A 19,948-nucleotide genomic window follows, 5' to 3' on the forward strand; every position below is an offset into this window, starting at 1 on the left:
AGTGAGTTGAATGTGGTAAAAAAAGGTAAGTGGCCGCAGGGAGGGATGGCTCCAGCCTACACTGACCTATCACTCAACACCCTGCACAGATTCACAGCGCCAAAGTCAGGAAATGTATCACGGTCAGAAAATCACACCTATCTACAAACTTTTGTCTTTCTTTTTCTATATCTATTTTTTATTTTTTATATATATATTGTAAATATTGCATATCCTGTGAAGTACTTTGAGACATCTCAATGACATGATAAGGTCCTATATTTTTGTTAATATTTTTGATTTTACACACATGGAAGTCACACAAGTAGAATCCTATATAATGTTTGTGTGTTAGTGAGAAAAGGACAATAAATGGGGTCCACCAGAATAATCACTATCGATTGGTGAAAACCTAACTTTCTTATCTTCTTTGTAGACAATCAGCACATCCTACATTATGTTGGATTCTACACCGTCCTCCCCCTCTTAATGTCATTTCACTTAGCGACTAAGCCAACAAAAGACACATTTTCACAGTGACTGAGCTAAGGACATGTACCGCTTTTCCTTAACATGGTTTGTTCTGACGTACACTGACCTCCTCTCTCCTCAAAACAGTGCCTGTTGCCTTCGTTCCTCGGGTCTGGCCTCCTCCTTGTCCCCTGAGTCCTACACTCCACCCTTGGCGGCCATGCCTTCAGCCACTATGCCCCGAGGCTCTGGAACTCCCTTCCTCACTCCCTTTGCCTCGCCCCCTCTCTTCCTATTTTCAGGTCTCTGCTAAAGATCTTTCTTTTCGACCGCGCCTTTGGTCACCTTCCCTTCCCTCCCCCTGGCTCAGCCCCGGGATCCGTTACTGTAAAGCGCTCTGAGACGCCGTCCGGCGTGGAGGGCGCTATATAAATCCAAGTTGTTGTTGTTATTACACAGTAGCTATTTTGAGAACTGATCCTGAATAGCAGGCAAACACTGTCAGGTGTAATGCTAAATGTTGTTAATTGCGGTGACCCCCAAAACTTGCAGGACCATTCTCTATTATATAAGATTATTATATTATATCTAACATTATAATATATAATAATAAAATATTATTATATTACATAATAATATTATCTCCTATTGGCCTCCCTCCCTCCCCACCCCCCACCAGTCTTCTGTCTCTGAAACTCACTTCATTCAGATGCATACATTCAATAATCTTTCAGCTGGAGGATAGAGATTCAACAACAACAACAACTTGGATTTATATAGCGCCCTCCATGCCGGACAGCGTCTCAGAGCGCTTAAACAAAAGGACGACACAATGGAAAAGACCATTGTGGGCCATCCACTGTCCCACCTTTCCCTCCCACACCTCCAAGCTTAATAAATACTATGCACTATATTTCACAAGCTTCACAGTCGTCTCCTCTGTATGTACACGTATCTGTCCATGCCTCTCTTTAATTCACCAACAAGGAGAGATACCATGCAGATCACTCAGCTGCTGTTAATTCTGCAAGCTAAAGTCCTAATGGGTGGGGTGATCCTAGCTGGGCAAGCAGCGGGAAGTTTATCACACAGTGGTTGAAATGGCAAGCCTTGTGGTTTTAGCTGGTATTAATTTCAGCAGTACACTCAAAACACATGCTGTGGGTACTGCTGACGTTCAGCCAGCTAAAACTGCAAAGTTGAGTGTATCTCATTTCCTTCTAGCACTGGTATACAAGAGACCTGAATGTCAAATGAGGCAGTGTTCTATTAAAGGGGTCTGTAATGGGATCCTCTGTACTTTCCTCCAGGAGATAGAGCAGGTAGAATGAAGGCTGCGACAGAGTATGTTTTGTACAGGTGTAGAATGATCAAACATCATGGACTAAATTGTCCTTTCTTTGCATTTCTTACATGCTACATTATCTATAGTTTTCTATCTCAGAAGAAACGATGGAAGCTGACATCTGAGCGTTCAGCTTGAATCACAGTTACTTTCCGAGAAGCTGTGATCAGTATGGATGCCAGATATGGCAAAGCCTCTGACTCAGACTATCCTATTTCCCATTCCCCACTCCCCGCCCCTCCCCCCCACCCCTCACCCCGCCACACCACCCGCCCCAACCAAGAAAGATTATACAGAAACCTCAGAATTGGAAGCAAATCAAAGTCAAGATAATGTTGTGTTCACCTAAAAACAACAAAAAAGGGTCATTATCACATACTTGGTACCAATCATTTCAGGTGTAAAAAGGTTAGCAACCAAAGGCAATGTTCTGCACACATTTCTTTGGCAAGCTTCCTGTGCTGCCTCTGTAGTCCAACTCACATCAGCACTTGACAGCTACAGATCAATGCTAAATTTTGATCATTTTCAGCCTTTGCAGCCTCTTGACCTCTTGACTACATTCTGAGGTACTTCAAGTGGTTGAATACAATCACAGTAAAGTATGTGAAATTGGTACTGTAGCTGGATCTCCCAGCAGTATGCATTGACCCTGATGGCAAGACTCTGAGGAGCTCATCCTCCCCTGTGTTTTATGAAGAGATTGGAACAACAAGATAGCACACTGAATAAATAAGTGTAGCGTATTAACCTGAAGGTTTTTATTTCCAGTTCCACAGTGCTTTGCACTTTCAAAGTTTGCCCCCTTCCCTTTGTCTTTCTAAGGAAAATCTGAAACATGAAATCATCAATGAAAGTATTTTTTTCCCCTAGTGCAGTACTTATAATGAGGAATGCATTTCAGAATGTGTTCGAACGCACTTAGAATGTGAGAGTTTGCAAATCAATTTCCCTCTTCACTTAGGTACACTTGGTCTGGCCAGGGTATAGTTGGGTTAGTGCAGTTTGGGTTCCTCAGACACACAAGGGGAATTGACCCACGATCTGTTTCAATGGCTGCTATGTGGGTGGATGTCAGAGTTTTGAGCAGTCAAGTCTGCTCAGTCAGTGTCTGGGCTCACACTTACAAGAAGGACATTTGTGAGGGACCGGGGAAACATACCGCAGCATCTTTAAGGGATCAGATCAGCAGGGAGAAAGGGGAACAAAATGCTCAATAAAACACGCACTTATTAATATTTACACATTTCCTCCCAAATTAGTTGTTAAAATGGCAAGTTTGAAAAGGCATAAGAAATGAAGACATTACAGATGCCTTAAGCAAGGAAAATCTAGAGTTTGAATGTTATAGTGGGTGTATTGCAAGCCTTTTGTAGATTAAGATGAATAGGATCTCAGTCTGATATCCTTCATCCCTCAGGTCAACAGAGCCTACACAGTTTATAAAGGAAATCAGGTGTGATAGGAAGGATCTAAGCTGCAATACAAGCATGTAGTAAGTCATATCAGTGATCTGAGTACAGGAAGAATTGTGTCATCAATAGTAACAGATGCATTATCTATTAATGGTGTTGGCAATCTTTATGAATGGTCTATTGATAACAACAATTAGTATGTATTATCTCTCCGTAATCACTCGCACTTCCACACGTTAAACATTATTTTATACTGAAGTGCTTGATTCATCATTCTAATAGTGGCTGGAGGAGTCAACAACAAGTAATATGTTCCCATTAGTGGTAACTATGGGACTTACAACTAGCCCCTTTATGGTGAAACTTTAAATTCATAGCATTTAAAAAGAGGCAAGACATTCCTCCAGTTTTCTTCTTCTCATGTCCCCTCCCAAAACTTAATGCTAAGATTTAGAGAATGTAGTACAAACAACTTGCATTTATGCTTCACATAGAATAGTGTCTCAGAGCACTTGGTTTCCAACTAAGCTGACCCAACAGTAATTTTAATCCATGGTAAGAGCTATTATCAGTTTGGTAGTGGGCTGATTAGAGGGAGTTACTGCTCCTACCTTGTTAGACAATTGCATCCCTTTACTGACAATGTCCCAATCATTACTAACCATCTTTGACAGACAAATAATACTCACTTGTCATCCAGATTGTGCCTATAAAATATATAAAATATTATCATATTTTACATGATAATATAAAATTATAAAATAGATAATTATTTGGGGAGGTCAAGTTTTCAGGGCTATGGGGAGAGAGCGAGAGAGGGGAGTGGGATTGAATTGGATATCTCTTTTCAAAGAGCTGGACACGATGCACAGACACGGTGGGCCAAATCGCCTCCTTCTGTGCTCTATAATTCTGTGATTCTGTGATTCCAAATCTTGCGGAGTCCTCTAGCTCAGTGGTTAGAGCGCTCAACTCACAAGCGAGATACGTGAGTTCAATTCCCGGCAAGGCAAAACCTTGGGCAAATTTCCTTACTCCACACACCTGATAATAATCCCTCAAGAAAAAAACCAATAATAAATTGGTCACTTCAATCCACGACTGTTTGTGGGACACTGCTGTGCGAAATTGGCTGCCGTATTTCGCCCATAAATATACAGTCAATTCACTTTACAGTATATTCTATGAAGCGCTTTGAGACGTCTAGAAGATGTGAAAAGTGCTATATCAAATGCAAGGATTATTATTATTAAATATGTTACTTACTACAAGACATATTAAATAGCATGTAGTATTTCTCCTTGGAACATTCCTCTCTTGTTTCTCCTGTACTTTTCTTGGCAACCTCACTGTTTTGAAATAAAGACTATTAAACATTACACCCTGACGAAATATCATCGACCTGAAACGTTAACTCTCTTTAAATCACTTAAATCAAATTAAATTTAAATCACTTTAAATGTTAACTCCATAAATGCTACCTGACCTGCTGAGTGTTCCCAGCAACTTCTGTTTTTATTTCAGATTTTCAGCATCTGCAGTATTTTGTCTTTTGCTCATTACACTCTTTCCTGCTGCAATGCATTGCAGGATTTGTTTGAAGACTGTGATACTCCTTGCACCTATCAGTCTTCCCTTTCTCCTACAATTTAGAGCCTTTTAAAACTCAAGCTTCGTGGCAAGCTGGCCTCTACTTGATGATTTATCTTCCATTCTTTTCAACCTTGGTGGTGTCCTGCTGAACATAGACTTTGGTTACTCACATAGATTTCTCAATTAAACTAAAGACTGCCTGCTGCATTCTCGCAGCAACCAGCAAAAATGGTTAGTGCAATACATAAATCTAAAGACCACTATCTGGCAATCATTTTACTGTTTGTTTACAAACACACACCGTAGTGCAGTAAATCACACTGAGATGGGTCACTGCACCATTCCTACCAATTTCATCCTATGAAGATGATACACAGCTCCCTTGGCTCCTCTGTTTGCTCTGAACGCTTTTTATGAGGATAGTGCCATAGAACTGGCATTTCCCAAATCATGAAAAATCTAAGTAATAATAATAATAATCATTGCATTTGATATAGTACCTTTCCCATTAACAGCACGTCTCAAAGAATTAAACAGTATTTACTGTGAATTGTAGTGACTGTGTACTTTGCAGATGAACACGACAGCCAATTTGCTTCCAGCAACTTCCCGCTAACAGCCAAGAAATGAATGACCAAATTTATTTGAGTGACTTTGGTCAGGTCAGTGTTGAATAGTGTTTTGGGATTTTTAACATCCAACAGGCAAATAGACCTCAGTTTAATGTCTCATCTGAAGAATGGCACCTCCAACAATTCAACACAGCCGCAGGATTGCATTGGAGTGTCCACCTGGACTATATGAGTTAAACTCTTGATCATAGAATTATACAGTCCAGAAGGAGGCCATCGTGTCTATGCTGTGTTGATGTGGTGAAAGTATCCACTGTTCGGTGAAGGCATTGTGCTAAAGGGTGGTATTCGCTTGCAATAGGATTTTTCCTACTATTTCAAATGGTTTCCAGCAAAATCGATATCTTTACTGAACAATAAATGTTAACGCTTGCCCCCTATTGTCACTACTGCTGGCAACAAATTCATCCAGTCAAGAAAATGAATTCTAGCAAATATGCAGACATGAACAAGAAAGGAAAGAAAGTAACAGAGATGGTGTGCAGGGTACAGGAGACAAAACAAAATTATTGATAAATAGTATCTTTTGAGGGCTGACACACCTTGAAAAGCAGCCGGGGTGAATCAAAGACTGCAGCAAAGATTTAAAAGTATGCATATGCTGGAAATCTGAAATGAAAACAGAAAAATGCAAACAGATGTGCACAGCATCTGGAAAGGGAAGATAGGTTTGTGTTGAAGGTGTAGCCCTTCACTCAGAATTGGCCAGAACTAGGGGGAAAAATATTTGTTCAGCATACATTGCTGAACATTTGATTCAGCACAGCACAAGTCAACAAAATTTCCCACTGTTCTCAGGATTGCACAAAGACGTATTGACAGCGTTCCCTTGAACGCCCATTTGTAACCTTGACTTCCCCACAATTTGCACATGGGTGCAATTCATGTTCAATTTTTAGAACATACAGTTGTGCCCTACACAAGGGCATTGTGAGGATCTAACGTCAATTATGCAGCAGTTGCGTGTTTCACTCACTGTATGCAATTCCCCCTCCTTCCCCCTCACTGCAATACACACATTATTGAGTGTGAACAGTTTAGATCTAGAGAAACATAGTAAAACAAAGATAGGCAACATTAAAAATAATGTGATATATATCTATACAGGGGAAGAACAAATGGCTCCTAGCTATGTTGTGACACCTGCCCACACTAATCATAGTGTAAATTTTGTTTAAAAACTAAGATTTTGTAATACATTGACAAAATCAGATTTAATGGAGACATCACCACAATTGTGAATTCCATCCACACTTTAGCATTACAATCCCAACAAGGAGACTTTTAACATTTGAATTAGTATTTTAAAAACATCAGAAGTGTACAAGATCAGCGTTGTGTGGGAATGTGCGTCTACAAATGTAAATCCTGAATATGCGCCATTGGCAGCCTAAAGTAAGATTATGCTTTATTATTTTGTGAGCAAAGACTTTTAAAAAGTATCAGAACATTCAAAGAATCTAAATGCATCAGACAGCAATTCCCCCAAAAACTAGGTTATACATTTAATATGCTGTAGCTTTTCAGAGATACATAGTGTATCTTTTCTGTGTGCGTGTGTGTGGAGGGGAGGGAGAGGAGGAAGTGGGGGGTAATCTCTATATTGAGTCTCCTACTCTGGGGACATAATGCAAAATAATAAGAAATAATATCCAATCTATCTAAAGTTAAAATTACTCTGTATTTTTCCCTTCCCAAATTTTGTCAGTTTCTTATGAGCTTGGTCAAACAATAATTAATATCCATTATGAAATCGATTCTGTTATCAATGTCCAACTTTGCCTTTAGCATCTAAGATGAATGAATGTAGGCTATAAATTATTAACTGTCCCCCCCTTCAGCAAGTGTTGGATAGTATTGCCATCTAGGGGCAGAGTGGAATCTTCTCTCCTGAAATAAACTGTAATTAAACATCTGTTGCTATTGGCAATATACATATGGTTTTGGTTTATAGTCCACATGTTTTCCATATTTCATCTCACAAAAGTATCTTTAAATGTCCCAGTGTTCCTGACACTGAAATTGTTTTGCCCCTGATCTATTTACTTTTGATTAGTGTTAGTATTTAAGCTTGCATTGTGTTTTGGCATTTGCAGCTTTACAGCTGGAAACTGAGTAAACAGGATTAACTACGCACATTAATTAAACTTTTTGGATCACTAATCCTTGTAAGGACTCTTGTAACATTTCTTCATGTTAATGTGTTAGAGTTAGACAATTAAAAGGTTCCTTTTTATTCAGATAACACTAGAAAAATCGTGGAATATATCTGTGTCCCAACTATTTATCTTAATTTGTCTACATTGCTTACTTTTACTCGAGTTTTAAATTAACATTGGAACTTTTTTTTTTGTTCGGTGTGTCCGTGGTTTCTTCTTTGTCTCCAATGACCACCGCACATTTGAGCAACAGCATTTTCCTTAGTCAAATATATGAACTGTGCATGTAACAGTTAGACCATGATACTGCAAATTACATTCTTTGTCTGGCTGCCAAGGGCTATGTTAAGGGGTCAGAAGAAGAGTATTTTATCCACTCTCCAGCCCAGGTTTCCATCTATCCCTCCTTTCCCTGAAGCCAATACTAGTAAACGTGTCCTGAATTAGAAATCCATGTTTAAATGTCACCCAAGACTGAAATTAAAGCTTTAATATCTTATTTGGGAACAGAGTGCTCTAATACTTTAATTACCAAGCAGTTCAAAATGATCTCTGATATCTGTAATCTGAAAAAAATACCCTGTTGTTTCTAATTGTGAATATTATCAATCAGAAATGTGCTGTACCAAGGATTGTGTGGAACAGTGTGCTACAGTACTGCCTTTTCACCACTGCTTTTGATTTCCAGTGCAGAATAATGGGATAAAAAGTCATCCTTTTGCTATTACAAAGTCTCTAATAGAATTTGTTAGGGCAGTTTTAGCCCAATCCAGTAGCCCAGAAAACAGACCACAATTTGGCTCCAATTTGTCAATCTCACACAGAAAGGTACCAATGGTATTTTGGAGATGGAACATGTCTCACTGGCTCAGTAAGGCACGTACTTCTGAGATTGGGCTACAACACATATTATGGAAGAGGCATGAGAGTTTTATCCACTTCTATCCACATTACACTTAAATTGGAAGAAGTCTCACATCAGGTTAGAGGTTAGAAGTTGGGAGAAGGTTGTCAATCAGATGATGAGCTTTTCCTTATATCCAATCCTGGAGTGTGAAACAGGTCCTGGTCCTCACCTTCAAAACCCTCCGTGGTCTTACTCCGCTTACCTCTGCGACCTCCTAACCCCTTACCATCCTGCCCGATCCCACCTCTCAGCCTGCTTCACGTCCCCCGCCTCACCCACCCTACCATTGGTGGGCAGGCATTCTGCCACTCTGACCCCACCCACTGGAACTCCATCCTGCAATCCCTCTGCCTCACCCCCTCCCTTACCTCCTTCAAGACCCCTCTCAAGACCCTCCTCTTTGACCATGCTTTCGATTATCCTGCTGTCCCCAATCCCGACCCCCAGCTCGGGTCCGAAACTCTGTCTGCCTTGGGACATCCTCCCAACGTGAAAGTCGCCATACAAATGTAATTTTGTTGTTGTTGTGGTGGTGGTGGTAAAAGTCTCCTCATTTATGATTATAAGTGCAGTGTCCATGTCTTGGAAAAGCTTAGTCTTTACAGAGAATTATTACCAGCTTTGATTATAATCTAATTGTGTATTTCTCAGCAACAGAAGGATTCCTTATGAAAGAATTCCTGTAAATGTGCTGGAAGTAATTCGTGTCAGAAGTAGCTTTTGTCGGAACCGGGTTCTTCGTAGTTGGTTTGATTACGTTCACATTCTGGATATACTGGTCATATATTGGAAAATGCCCTCATTTTCAAATTTGCAATGACTCAAATCCCTTATTAAGGAATCCCTTTAAGAAATTATCACAGATTAGGTGCCAATGATATGTTCTTGTTAACACCCAGAAGCAGCAGATGTGGGTAGTCCAGATTTTGTATCTATGACTCTGATCATTCTTAACAGAGTCAATAGATACTGCTAGACTGGAATGGCAGTCTGAGCTGAGACTGTAACATTTAACCCTAAAGATATTAAATAGGAGTCATCAGTGACATCTCTGTTGTGCCTATACAGTATAAGAAGTAAATCATTTGGTTAAATGAACTTTAACCGGAGCAATTGAGTCTTAACAAAAAATAAATACACTTCTGATGTAAGCGAAGATTCAGTCAGTTTGCTCAATTGCTGGTGTCTCCTCTGTAGGTCAAGTATTTGTATGTTCTAGTATTGGCCCCAGTTTGAAGTGAGTTTTTGTAATCTAGCCTGATATTGAAGAGCAGTACTGGCAGGTGGGGCTGGGGGGAGAGTGGCTGTGATGTCAAAGATCCTTTGGATACCTGTTTGGGTTCCCTGCAACTATTTCAAAGAATAGGAGGGAATTTATTGTGTGGAGTGCTTTGACACATTTCCGAAGTGATAAGCCACTGTATCCAAGGCAAGTATTATTTATTACGGTCAGTGAGGTATGGGAGAATTGCAACAGATCACACAAGGATCAGAGCCAACAGCAAATCAAAGAAAAAATCAAGCAAAATAAGGAATTGGTGATTGAGAGATAGACAGCCCGAGATTACTTGCATACTGGCTGGTTGCTTTGTTTCTCAGCTTGCCAGAACTGGGGTGTAACTCCCCCTTGGCTCACTGCCAAGTGAAATTTTCCAGATCTGCAGTGAGTGTTTTTTTTGTTTTGCTTAATTATTAATTATTCCTGTATTTATTACTAAAAATAGCAACAGAATAGCCTTTGGATATAGGCCAATTCCATTCAATTCTTGCTTTTTAAAAAAATGAAAGTTCTTTTGAGTTTCTGAAGGATTATATGCTAAGTGTGGTTTATTTAGCATCCCACAAGTGTTCCCTTTGGAAATGCCCTTGGCAATAATCATACAAAATACATGAGAAAAGAGGAAATGTAAGTTGATTTTTGTCTCCCATAGGAAATGTTGTAAACTATATAATTGCTGAGTCGATTTATGCCCTCTCCTCCATCTGCTACAGACTCGTGAGTTTGCATTTGAATTAAGTATGTGAAACAATTACATTCAAAGCCAGCATTATGCAGCTGGCCTTAGATATTGGCAATCTTCTTCCTACAGTACTTTGAAGCTATTGTCTTCACTGGTACATTTGTAGCTCCACTCCAATTGCACTGATGATTAAGGACGATTTAACCCAACATGTAAACTGAACTGTCATAAAATGCACTGTGGACAAATGTAGTTAAAATTTTAAAACAGCTTTGGTGCCACAAACTAGATAACGTATGTTCTTGCAACCAATGTGAAAGATATTATGTATCCCTGTACATGGAATAGTATTATAATTTTTTATCTAAATCAAGTGTTTGCTAGACAGACACTGAATTTTTGCCCATGGTATTTTGATGGGACGAGTTATTTCAGTTCCTGCACCACTTGAACGGATGGTACACACACTTAATTTCAGAACCTGATTGGCTCCTGTTTGTGCCTCCTCACCTCAGGCGCTGACAGCATCACCATCCATGGTTGCACACTCCATCTTGCTAAGCCAGTCTGGAACCTTGGTGCCTCAGCAACATCACCCGGCTCCGCCACTGTCTGCACCACAGGCCGCCGAAACCCTCATACATGCTTTCATTAAATCGAGGTTTGACTATGCAAACTCACTGCTTGTCGGCCTCCCCAACTCCTCCGTCCATAGGCTGCAGATCATCCAGAACTCTGCAGCCCATGTCCTCTTCCGCACCAGGCTCCATGACCCTATCATCCCCATCTTCGCCCGAACTCCACTGGCTTCCCATCACACAGAGGATACAGTTCATGATCCTGGTCCTCACCTTCAAAGCCCTCTACGGTCTTGCTCCCCCCTACCTCTGCGACCTCCTAACCCCCTACCATCCTGCTCACTCACTCCGCGCAGCGGGCTCCGGCCTGCTTCACATCACCCACCTTGCTCACCCCACTATTGGCGGGCGGGTCTTCTGCCACTTTGCCCCCATCTTCTGGAACTCCATCCCGCAGTCCCTCCATCTCGCTTACCTTCTTCAAGACTGACCCATGTCGAGACCCTCCTCTTCGAATGTGCTTTTGATCTCCCTGCTTTCTCCCCTGCCCTCCACACTCCCCGACCCCCAGCTGGGATCCAAAACTCTGTCTGTCCAGCGCCTTGGGATGTCCTCCCGACGTGAAAGGCGCTTTAGAAATGTAATTTTTGTGTTTCTGTTTGAATTTCTGAAACTGCAAACAGCAAGACAGCCAATGCCGCTTAACAGTTAATGGAATTTCATTGACCTGAACATTGGTTCTAATTGAAATAGCACGTATTGGAAACTCAGCCTTTTACTGTCAGATTCTTGACCTCAGAATTGGTGTATGGGGTAAATTACTGTCAAACCACCTATCTTTTGGGAGCATAAATTGCAAACCAATGCTCAGTGAGTGCAAAATTGGCTGTCTACAAAATACTCGGTCACTACACTTTACAGTAAATCTTGTGAAGCACTTTGAAACGTTTTGACAATGTGATGAGGTGCAACATCAAATGCAAGGATTATTATATAATTCTCAATAAGGCACAGCCTTCAAGAGCTTAACTCCAATGCAAACCAAAGCCTTCTTGAGCCACAATTCCACAAACCAAAAATTGCAAAAACATGAATCTAGTTATGCCTGTTGATCATCTTCACGTCATTGAACAGCACAGAAAGGCTCAAAGGGACATACATCCATATATAGAGGAAAATATTGTACCTATACCCCTCCCTGATAAATCAATAAATAAATAATAATCCTTGCATTTCATATAGCACCTTATCACGCCTTTGAGACATCTCAAAGCACTTCACAGAATGTACTGTGAAGTGAATTGACTGTATATTTGTGGGTGAAGTCTCAAGGAAGTTCAGTGAGAATGGCATATTGTCATGCACATTCAGTTACTGCTCTGCATGTTGAATGACAGCTCAAGAGATCATGAAGACCACATAACTAGACAGAGATTGCTGAAGACCCGACCCATGCCAGCTGGATTTACTCACTGGAAAATAGGCCTCCTTTGCACCTGCAGTCGAACACGACTGCTACCACAGAAATCTCACATACCACAGATATCGTTGCTACAGAGATGTGATGTATCTTTTTTTCAGGATGAATAGAATGTGAAAAACAAAATGCGAATTTCTAATGGAATTTATTGAGTTAAAAATCCCACAACCCAGAGAAACGCCATTCCGCAAGTAGATTGTGGCTGTGGGTCAGTGTGATGTAACTCTGTTAGCCCCCCACCCATTTGTAGAACTCAGAATCCTAATTATATAAAAAGTCCCCATAACTATAGATTTATTTAAAATATGATAGATTGCAACACAATTGCAATCTCTATACACTTTATAAGGCTATTCTGCCACCACATAATAGTGAGCTGGTCTTCAAATGTATGTGGAAACATTTTGGTAAAACTTCAGTAAGAAGCCTGGGAGTAATTAGCCAGTGATTTTATTTGTAATGACATCAGTTGATCAAATCCAAGTCTCTCTTCCCCTTTTATGATATCCTTTAATGCCATTTTACAAAACAATTATTTAATCCCTCTCGGTCTTATACACACAATAACACCACCACCTTAATTCATTCGAATCATCAAACCTACTAAATATAGTGACTAATATTTTGAATATCTCTCTGTGTTAGTTTTTACTATTTTCCCAGGGTTTTTTTTTCAGTTGCGCTTTAGAATCACTAATGGAGGCAGCTGTAATTTTGATCAGTGAATGGCAACTAATGAGATAAGATGTATTGATAACATTTCCCATTAAATCTATGAGCTCACTGTTGTGTTAATGTACTGATGCTAACTGCTGTAGTTATTTTGAGTTGCGGTGTACCATGTCAAAGCTTTGAAAATCTTTTCAACTGCTTTATGTCATGCTCTGCATAAGAGTCTTCACAAGACAATAGGAATTATCATATCACTTGACTGTCAAGAGAAGGTTGTAACTCGTATCTTATTTTCTGAGCAAAGCATGTTGCGTAGTGCTTTATGCCACCAGACACTATGCTAAAACTTGATAACTCGAGTTTTCTATATGATACAATGCACAGGAAGTCCAATACAAAGAATGGTATTTTGTTTATTAATCTGCCATGAACAAACACATAATTTTGGCAGATTACATAGGTATGCACATCCTCTGGGAGAATCTTCCCTATCCACCAGCACAGCTTGTACACTGTCCCTTTTGTGCTGATCAGCAGCTAACTTACCTCACTTACGTCTGACATGGCTTTGTTGAGCCAGGCTAGAGCACATGTGAGTGGGTTGTCAGCTTTTACTAAGAGTGCTCCATATATATATAGATGAAAACAAATGAGAAGTAGATCCTTGTATTTACATGTTGCAAAGTACTGATGAGTGACTGCCAGATGCAAGGTATTGTTTATAAGTTGTCTAGTTAACCTGCATGTGTGAAAAATTCTAGTTTATTTATTTCTCTATTTATTTACTTACGTTTATTTCTCTACATCTGTAAAGTACAAATTGTGCCTTTTATAGCAAAGAAGAATGTACCAGGCTAATATTAAACATATGTTTTGAGGACTAGGTGGCTTTGTTAAATTTTCTTATTTCTTGTTGCTAAAAATATTGGAATTCCTTAAATAGCAATCAGGCTTTGTAAGTCACCAAAATGTACCATCATTTAACATCAGCAAACCCAAACCTCCTTACATTCCTAATGCTGAACCCCACCAGATCAGATTAGAGAGGTGCACACACAACAATATAATCCTAGGATTCTCTGACTGAATCATCATTTTTTGAAGCAAAGCAGAGATAGGAACAAATTCACAGGGATTAAGCTAAATGAATTTGTTTTGATAAATTGCTATTTGCTGACTATGAAATTGCTGCTGATTTGTAAAATCCAATGCATTTCTGTTGCAGGGTACAAGCCACCAAGCTCATGTCTTTGGATTGAAGCCTTTCACCGTCTATAATATTCACGTGCTTGCTATGAATAATGCTGGGCAATTGGCAAGTCCGTGGGCTTCTGTTCGCACGCTAGAAGCATCACCCAGTGGACTTAGCAATTTTACTGTTGAGGGGCGAGAGTGTGGCCATGCACTGCTATTGAAATGGGCAGAACCTACTAACCCAAACGGAATAATCAAGGTAAGCTTATTTAAGACTCAAGCAGCCCTGATCCTATTAAGATATGGATACACTCATGTTTTGTTAGGAGGTGGGGATAATGGTCAAATCAGCCTTCGTGTCAATCTTGTTAGTGTGGATATGCTTCTGCAACTTCAGCAAATGTCATTGCAAGGATGGATATGTGTCAGTGTAGTCTATTTCCACTCTGCAGACAGGGAAGAGACAGAGAGCAGCAAATAAAGAGAATTTTAGTGATCTCAAATTCAAATATGAGAGCACTGGAAGCAGATACCAATAGGGATCTATCTGATGGAAAGCAGTGAAAATTTCTATTTTGTTCTATTATTGTCCAACACACACTCTGAAGTCCCTACACCTTTTTATGAGTAGGTGTCAGACGTGGAACTCTCAGTCTGGTTTGGATACTCTTAATCTTTGTGACAGATTTCCTCGTGTGTCAGTCACCCGGCTGACAAAAAAACTGATTGTGCAAGCAAAAAAAGGGTGAATTTACCATTTGTTATAACGTTTTTTCTGTTCTGCAGACCTACAGTATATTTAGTGATGACAATTTGGAGTTCGGTGGTTTGACACGGCAGTTCTTATTCAGACGTTTGGAGCCTTACACGGTCTATACACTGATGCTTGAAGCTTGCACTAAGGCTGGGTGTACACGTTCCCTGCCCCAAGCAATAAGGACAGATGAAGCATCACCAGCTTCACAGCCTGCACCTGTTCCCCAGTCAGTGAACGCAACACAGGTCGAAGTGAGGTGGATTAGACCGGTGAATGCAAATGGAAAAATAATTCAGTATGAACTGATGCGCAGGAGCAGCAGACAAACTGGGTACTACCAGGGTACAAAAGCAATCTTAGTAGACGAGGAGGCAGTGTTCAGAGAATATGATACAGGCAAAGATGAATATGTATTCATTGACTGTAATTTAAAACCATGGACAATATATGAATACAAAGTACGCAGTTGGAACTCTGTTGGCCATGCAGACAGCCCATGGGTGGTTGTGGAAACCAGACAGGCTGCACCTTCTGGCCTTGCTGCCCCTAAAGTTCAACATGTACCAGATAATCCTCATAAGCTAGTGATTTCCTGGTCTTCTCCAGAAAAAATCAATGGCGTGCTTCAGTCCTACAGACTACAAAGGGATAACATTCTTTTTCCTTTCAGCTTTGATGCTTCAACATTTAATTATACAGATGACAGCCTGATGGCATACAAGGTGTACAACTATGCAGTCATTGCCTGTACAATGGGAGGCTGTTCAACCAGTGAACCTGCTAAAATGCGGACACTGGAAACAGCTCCAGCTTTTGTGAATCCTCCGACAATCCAGACTATTAGTCCAACGCAGATCAATGCTTCGTGGACAGCGCCAGTGATACAAAATGGGAAGATTTCAGAATATAGACTCCTTGTGAATAACAAACTGTCCCACTCTGGACAGAGGTTGTCTATGCTAGTGTCTGGCCTGCAGCCCTACACGCAGTACCACTTTGTCCTGATTGTCTGTACAGACGGTGGTTGCACCTCCAGCTCATCTGTCAGTAATTGGACAACGGAAGCCCCACCATCTAACATGGGAGCTCCAAGGTTACAGGTCACAGGATCAGAGTCGATTGAAATTACATGGAAACAACCGGCCATTCCCAATGGGAAGATTAGAAGTTATGAGCTGACGAGGGACGGTGTGCTCATCTATGCTGGCCCAGAAAATCGATATCACGACTTCACTCTGACTCCAGGTGTGGAGTACAGTTACACTGTGGCTGCCAACAATAGCCAAGGAAGCACCATTAGCCCCACTGTAAGAGCCACGACTAATCCTTCAGCACCTTCTGGAGTGGCTCCTCCCATGCTACACGCCTGGTCCGCTAGTGACATTCTGGTAAACTGGGAGCTGCCTGCTCAGACAAACGGAGAGATTGTGAACTATACAGTACTCAACCATGATTTTACCACAACTGAGATTATAGATTTCATATTTACCCCGCCTCATGCTTCTTTTTTGAGCCGATCATTAAGCTTGACAGGCCTAAAAGTGTATTCTAGGTATGTGTTACTTTAAGAGTAGGATTAATCTATTGTGTGAGACTTGCTATTAAGATTCAAACCAGAGACAGTAACAACAACAACAGCAATAACAACAACTTGCATTTATATAGTGCCCTTCACACGGGGTAATGTCCCAGAGTGCTGTAAGATATAAGATGAACAAAACTTGGTGATGCAATTAAACCATACACATACACAAACACAAACACAGAGAGGAAGAAAATGCAATACAGAGAATGGACCAGATAATAATAAAAAAAATAATGTTATTATTAATAATAATAATCCTTGCATTTAATATAGCACCTTTCACATCAGAATCTCAAAATGCTTCAAAGGAATTTCTGTGAAGTGCAGTGACTGTGTACATTATATGTATACAAGGCAGCAAATTAGTGCACAACAATAGCCCGCAAACAGGCATGAAATCATTGACCAATTTTATCTGGGGGATTGTTGGGCAGGACAACAGGAAAAGCTCTCCTCTTTTCAAATAGTGCCACAGGATCTTTAGTGCCCGTATCTGAACAGGCAGACAGGAACCTCAGTTTAACGGATGTTATGCTAGAACTTGTAGAGATGGATTGATGTTTAGAAATACAAGCTGCCAGGTTCCATTTAACAAGAATTGAGAACCCATATTTTGGTAATTACGGGCTTTCACACCTCAGTGGAAATTTAGGACACACTGGAGTGACTAGTAATAGGTCTAACTCCCTTCTCAATATATGACACAATAGATTTGTTCTCTTTAAAACTCACTGACCTTCTTTATGTGAGCTTAAATGCTCAAAAACTTTAATAACAGAAAGTGTAGTTTCAATACTGAAATTGAATAGCATTGTGAACAAACTCACTTGTTCAAAGCTCTTGAGTTGGGCTCTACACATAAAGTGATCCTGTGAATTTTTCTCTCCAAGGTATGAAGTGCGCATAGAAGCATGCACAGTCCTTGGCTGTGCTTCCAGTGAATGGGCCTCCATACGAACTCTAGAAGCTCCTCCACGCTCACAGCCTGCACCTCTCATTGAGCTGGACAGAAATATAAAAGGAATCCGTTCGATGTTTCTCATTTCGTGGACCAAACCCCAACAGCCCAATGGTAAAATATTGTACTATGAACTATACAGAAGACAGGTACCACGTCTACCACTGGATGCAAGGATGACTTTTCTTTACAATGGCTCTTCAACATCATTTCAAGATGCCATGTTGCTCCCTTACACAGCATATGAATATCAGGTAAGAAGTCCTTTCATTATGGGACTCTCATTTGCACCTCCATTTTTGGCTCTGAATTGTTTTCACCTCACATTCTACCTGTGATAATGAACAGTCACAATGATTATAACATTGATTATAACATTGCAAAGGTTTGGCTCCCAGAGACCTTGTTATGAAAGCTAGGATCACACTATTAATAATAATAATGCTTGCATTTGATATAGCACCTTATCACGTCTTCGAGATGTCTCAAAGCGCTTTGCAGGATATTTTGTGGGCAAAATGCGGCAATCAATTGCACACAGCAGTGTTCAACAAACATTTGTAGTTTGAGTGACCAAATTATTCTTATTATTTTTTGTTGTTAAAGGGATTATTACCCCAGGAAAAGCGATCCGCCAATCGACTAACAACTGGGTTCCTACTTACTGCTAGGTAAACAGAAGCGTATGGAGTAAGGAAACTTGCCCAACGTTTTGTCCTGCCCAGGAATCGAATCCAGGTCCTCTCAATTGCAAGCCGAGTGCTCTGACAACTAAGATACAGGACTCGACAGTATTGTGTATTTTGTAAGGAGATTCCACACAAACAAATTTCCTTCTAGGGAACAAAACAATATCAGCTCTTCGGGCTTGGGCTCTCGCCTTAATAATTTTCCTGAATGCTAAATAACATTCAAAAAGGGAGGGAAAAACTTTTTTAGTGTTTAATAGTATGTTGCCTCTAAGGTCTACCAAATGCTTGTCGCTTCAGGAATCTTTTCAATACTTATTTATTTTAGGATTTCCCCTTTATTAAAAAACAACAACAAATTACTTTTATATAATAATAATAACAATCCTTGCATTTGATATAGCGCTTTATTATGTCTTCCAGACGTCTTAAAGCATTTCACAGAATATACTGTAAAGTGAATTGACTGTATTGACCTTATATAAGATCACGGGGCAGATGGCAAGGCCCTCTACCACTCGATCTCTTAACACTAATATCACACAACTTTTCGTGGGATCCTTTGAGCACTTTTGAAGGAAACTTTGGTTTTCAATAGAAAATGAAAGGCTCTGAACAGGGTGAAGAGTGAATGTAAAATTGAACCCAGACCTTTGCAGCACACGGAGAAGCAGCCCATGTACGTTACGAATTGTATTCTGTAAATATGATCTGGAGTACTACTTTCAGGTGCTATGCTAAAGTGGGAGAGATCACTAAAGAGGTTTAAACCCATTTTTACCAATATAGAGAATTAAGTCCACTATATGATTACTGCTAAGTCATCAAAGCATACAATGGTACAGCACAGAAACAATCCATCCAGGCCAATGAGTCTGAGCTGGTGTTTTTTCCTCCACATGAGCCACCTTTTCTAATCAACTCCTCTTCTTGCTCCTTGTACCCCTTAATATTCTTTTTAGAAGTATCCATCCAATTCCCTTTTAAAAGAATCCGCAGTCCCTACTTAAGTAGTGATAAATTAAACTTATGGCTTGTCTCGTCTGTATTTCCAGCAAGCACAAGAATCAAAGTCATAAATACACCTAGCCTGGCTATTCTGCTGTATGCTACTAACCTACCAAAAACAAAATTCTCAATCTTATCCTTCTTAGTCAGATGGTATAGTCTTGAATACACCAACTGTCTGCCAGTATGCAGAAGAGCACCTAACAATTTTCTCTTGATGCCCTTTCAACCCAGTTATAACTATTGAAACGTGCCCTCTAATAGAATAGCACCCTACCCTTGTAGACTTTGCATGAGACGTGGGACTTGTATCAGACACATTTTATTTTCTGTACATTTCATAGCAATGTAGTCAGCTAATTGTTTTATTTACAAATTCCCTCAGTTTACATTGTTCTTTTTCTAAAAGTCAGCGGAGAATATTTCTACCAGGGAAGGGATTTGTGCCAAGGTTGGAGATAAGCTGATATAATTCTGTTGATTATTTCTCCTTATTTATGAGGCATAATTTATGAGGCTTCAACATCAAAATAAAATGAGTGATGAATACCTATAGCTGAAGTAA

The 19,948-nt window shown here is 40.1% G+C and overlaps 1 protein-coding gene across 1 annotated transcript in view; it reads left to right on the top strand.

Moving 5' to 3' along the window:
* Window positions 1–19,948, top strand: part of ush2a (Usher syndrome 2A (autosomal recessive, mild)) — a 370,702-nt gene that overhangs the window by 324,151 nt on the left and 26,603 nt on the right. Inside the window, exons 65-67 of the mRNA XM_042333157.1 lie at window positions 14,418–14,645; window positions 15,173–16,695; window positions 17,619–17,940. Of these exons, the coding sequence (XP_042189091.1) occupies window positions 14,418–14,645; window positions 15,173–16,695; window positions 17,619–17,940 (2,073 nt within the window). The remainder of the gene's footprint in view (window positions 1–14,417; window positions 14,646–15,172; window positions 16,696–17,618; window positions 17,941–19,948) is intronic.

Source organism: Callorhinchus milii, unplaced genomic scaffold, assembly GCF_018977255.1.
Source record: "Callorhinchus milii isolate IMCB2004 unplaced genomic scaffold, IMCB_Cmil_1.0 Scaffold3, whole genome shotgun sequence".
NCBI classification, from domain to species: domain Eukaryota; kingdom Metazoa; phylum Chordata; class Chondrichthyes; order Chimaeriformes; family Callorhinchidae; genus Callorhinchus; species Callorhinchus milii.